The 3,307-nt window shown below is 36.1% G+C and overlaps 1 protein-coding gene across 1 annotated transcript in view; it reads right to left on the bottom strand.

Moving 5' to 3' along the window:
* Positions 1–3,307, bottom strand: part of LOC128250527 (receptor-type guanylate cyclase Gyc76C-like) — a 272,689-nt gene that overhangs the window by 37,797 nt on the left and 231,585 nt on the right. Inside the window, exon 3 of the mRNA XM_052975749.1 lies at positions 1,958–2,104. Coding sequence (XP_052831709.1) covers positions 1,958–2,104 — 147 coding nt within the window. The remainder of the gene's footprint in view (positions 1–1,957; positions 2,105–3,307) is intronic.

Raw genomic sequence — 3,307 nt, 5'->3', positions numbered from 1 at the left:
AGAGAGAGAGAGAGAGCACTTGCATTCTTATTTTCATACAGGAGGTGATTTGATAGAAGAGGTACTTTCAAGCCAGTACCCAACGCGTTAGGACAAAAATAAACCAAAAGAATACGTGTATGTATGTATGTATGTATGTATGTATGTATGTATGTATGTACGTATGCATGTATGTATGTATGTATGTATGTATGTACGTATGTATTCTTCTATTCTTTTATTCTTTTGCTTGTTGCAGTCATCCGATTGCAGCCATGCTGGAGCACCACGTTAAAGAATATTTTAGTGGAGGGAATCGACCCCAGAACTTATTCGTTGTAAGTCTAGTAATTATTATATCAGTCTTTTTTGCCGAACCGCTAAGTTAGAGGGACGTAAACATAGTAACATCAGTTGTCAAGCGATGGTGGGAGGACAAACTATATATATGTATATATATATATATATATATATATATATATATATATATATATATATACATACATACATACATACATATACAGGGTGCGTAAGGTATTTGAAGACATACATTTTGGGGGTCATTGCTGCATAATCTTTGTTTCAGAAAATAATAACGGCAGGCCAATAGCTTACTCAAGAAATGATGAGCCATGCTGTTATTGTGGTTATAAAAGAACGATTTAGAAATATCTCGATTTTTAAAATTTGTCAGATCTTTTGTCTACAAAGTTTGTAAGGAGCTAGAGACTGAAGATGGAAATGTATCACCAGTATCAAAGTATAAAAAGCATTCTAAACACACTGAAGTCATCAGAACACCTGAATTTATCCAGCAAGTTCAACAGACCATTGATTACAATTCCAGAAAGTCCATGAGGTCAATTGCAAATGATTTCCATGTGTCAGAAGGAGGAGTCAGAAATGTTGTCCATAAAGACATCAGATATAAGTCTTATATGATGAGGAAAGATCAATTTGTCCGCAAAAGCAAAATAAAATCACTACATCAAATCTAAAAGGCTCTTAAACAAACTGAAAAATCCAGCAGAAGATTTGATTGGTTTTTCTCAAACTGAGAAATACTTCGACCATGATAAAAAGGTTAACAGAAAAAATGACATGTTTACGTGCAGACGCTTCTGAAGTTCCAAGTGTTATGCATACAAAATTTCCTGCAAATGTTATCATTCTAGGGTTGTCAGTAATGAAGGACATGTGATGCCTCCTTACCTCTTTCCAGAAGGCCTTAGAGTTAACTCTGCCGCCTACATTGAGGTCCTGGAAGTAATCTTTATGCCCTGGATAGACAGTGTATGCACTGGAAGGCCATATGTGTTTCAGTAAGGTTCTGCACTATTACACATGACTCTAGTAACACAGGAATGGATAGATGAAAATTTTCATAATCACATAACCCCTAACATTTGGCCTCCTAATTCGCCAGATCTCAATACATTGGACTATTACATGTGGAGCATTGTTGAGAGAGAGGTCAATGAACACGCCCATAACACCAAAGATTCTTTGAAAGCTGCCATGGTCAGAATAATGCCCAAAATGAACCAGGACCACTTTATTCGAGCATGTAGATGATTTAGATCTCATATAGAAGCAGTTGTTGAAGCTGAAGGTGGCTTTATTCAATAACATTATAGAAAAGGTTTATTTTTTCTTCATAACATTTTTTTGATAAATAAAGTTATTATCTGTTATTCTATATCTGCTTTTTTTATAAACATAAATCTGTCCCCAAATATGTTACCCACCTTATATATGACGGGCTTCTTTCAGTTTCGGTCTACCAAATCCGCTCACAAGGCATTGGTTGGCCCGTGGCAATAGTAGAAGACACATGTTCAAGGCTCCACGCAGTGGGACTGAACCACATGATATGAACGCAAGCTTCTTACAACACAGCCACACCTACGCCTGTATGTATGTATGTATGTATATATGTATATACGTATCTATTGATGTATATATGAAAAGAACTTACTTTTAAAATACTTCAAGGAACCATTCTTATTGTAAGGCATATGATCAATGTAGATAACAATATATTTGCCTCCATCCAAAACTCCCATGTCGTAAAGATTGCACATGAAATCCACGATGCCATTCTGATCTCCAAGGAATACATAAACTGAAGAATAAGAAAGAAAAAAATAGTTAATATAATAATAGACCGACGTTTCGGATGAATTAACATTGTCATTATTATTATTATTATACAGTATGTTCAACAGAAATATTTTATTATCTCTGCACAGCACTGATGTTTGTTAATGTACTTACTCAATAGTTTCCTCTTTGGTCGAGTGGGTTCGGGACGCGGTATTAATTTCCATTTGCGATTGATATCATGCATATTATCAGTACAATTGAGGAAAGAGAATGGAAACAAGTGAGTAACAAAATAATAGCACCCACCAAACATTTCTCTTAAATAGATGGAACATCTACGCTCTGAAACGGCTTATTTGGAATAGCATCAATTCTCCCCAGGTCATACCCACGCCGTCTTATAAACGAAAGGATAAATTCAAGCGGTATATTCAGCAACAATTCTTTATACAATAGTTGTCCAAATTATTCTACATGTACCGATGGTTTATCAACTCCCCTTTACAATTATTCTCCCCACCGCTTATAGATGCTATCACCACCATCACTAATCCTTGGTGATTATCTAAACTGCATCCAGTAATGGACTCCTTGTTCGGGTGTTCCAAGTTTATGACTAGTCTGGGGCCACTTCTTAGCCACTGTTGAGCCCCTGTCTGCTCTCACCCGGAGTTGTATCACGCATCAGGGCTTCAGTTATGGACTAATTAGCAAGTCAGTCGGGTAGATGGAGATCATTAACCCTTGGAAAAACGATTCTAAGACTTCACTGCCTTCCGGCCATATATTTAGGATTAAACCACAAGAAAAACAAAACGTGAGTCGGTACCCCTGAGGCAGTTCAATGTTGTCTACAAAATTTGAATTACCCACATCTCTCTTCATTTTCCACTCGTCAATGACTCACAGACGTAGGAGAAAGTGATCATTTCTTAGAGATGTAGGACAGCTGACCACTATGATGGTACATACCTTTGCCCCTTTGTCCCAAACAATATGTATTAAGTATGTATGTATGTATGTATGTATGTGAGTACGTTAGTTCAACACATGATGGAAAGGTAGTACTCGAATGCCAAAGTTTTCCTCACAACTGTCCGACGAATGGGAACGTGAAACTCTGAGTAACAAATTTTGTGATTATTTTGGACCTTTAATAAAAGTATACTCATTCACATAAATATAAACATTGCATATATATATATATATATATATATATATA

Source organism: Octopus bimaculoides, chromosome 22 (genome assembly GCF_001194135.2).
Source record: "Octopus bimaculoides isolate UCB-OBI-ISO-001 chromosome 22, ASM119413v2, whole genome shotgun sequence".
Classification (NCBI taxonomy): domain Eukaryota; kingdom Metazoa; phylum Mollusca; class Cephalopoda; order Octopoda; family Octopodidae; genus Octopus; species Octopus bimaculoides.
Note: the sequence above shows the minus strand (reverse complement) of the source record. Positions and strands in the feature narration are given on the sequence as shown.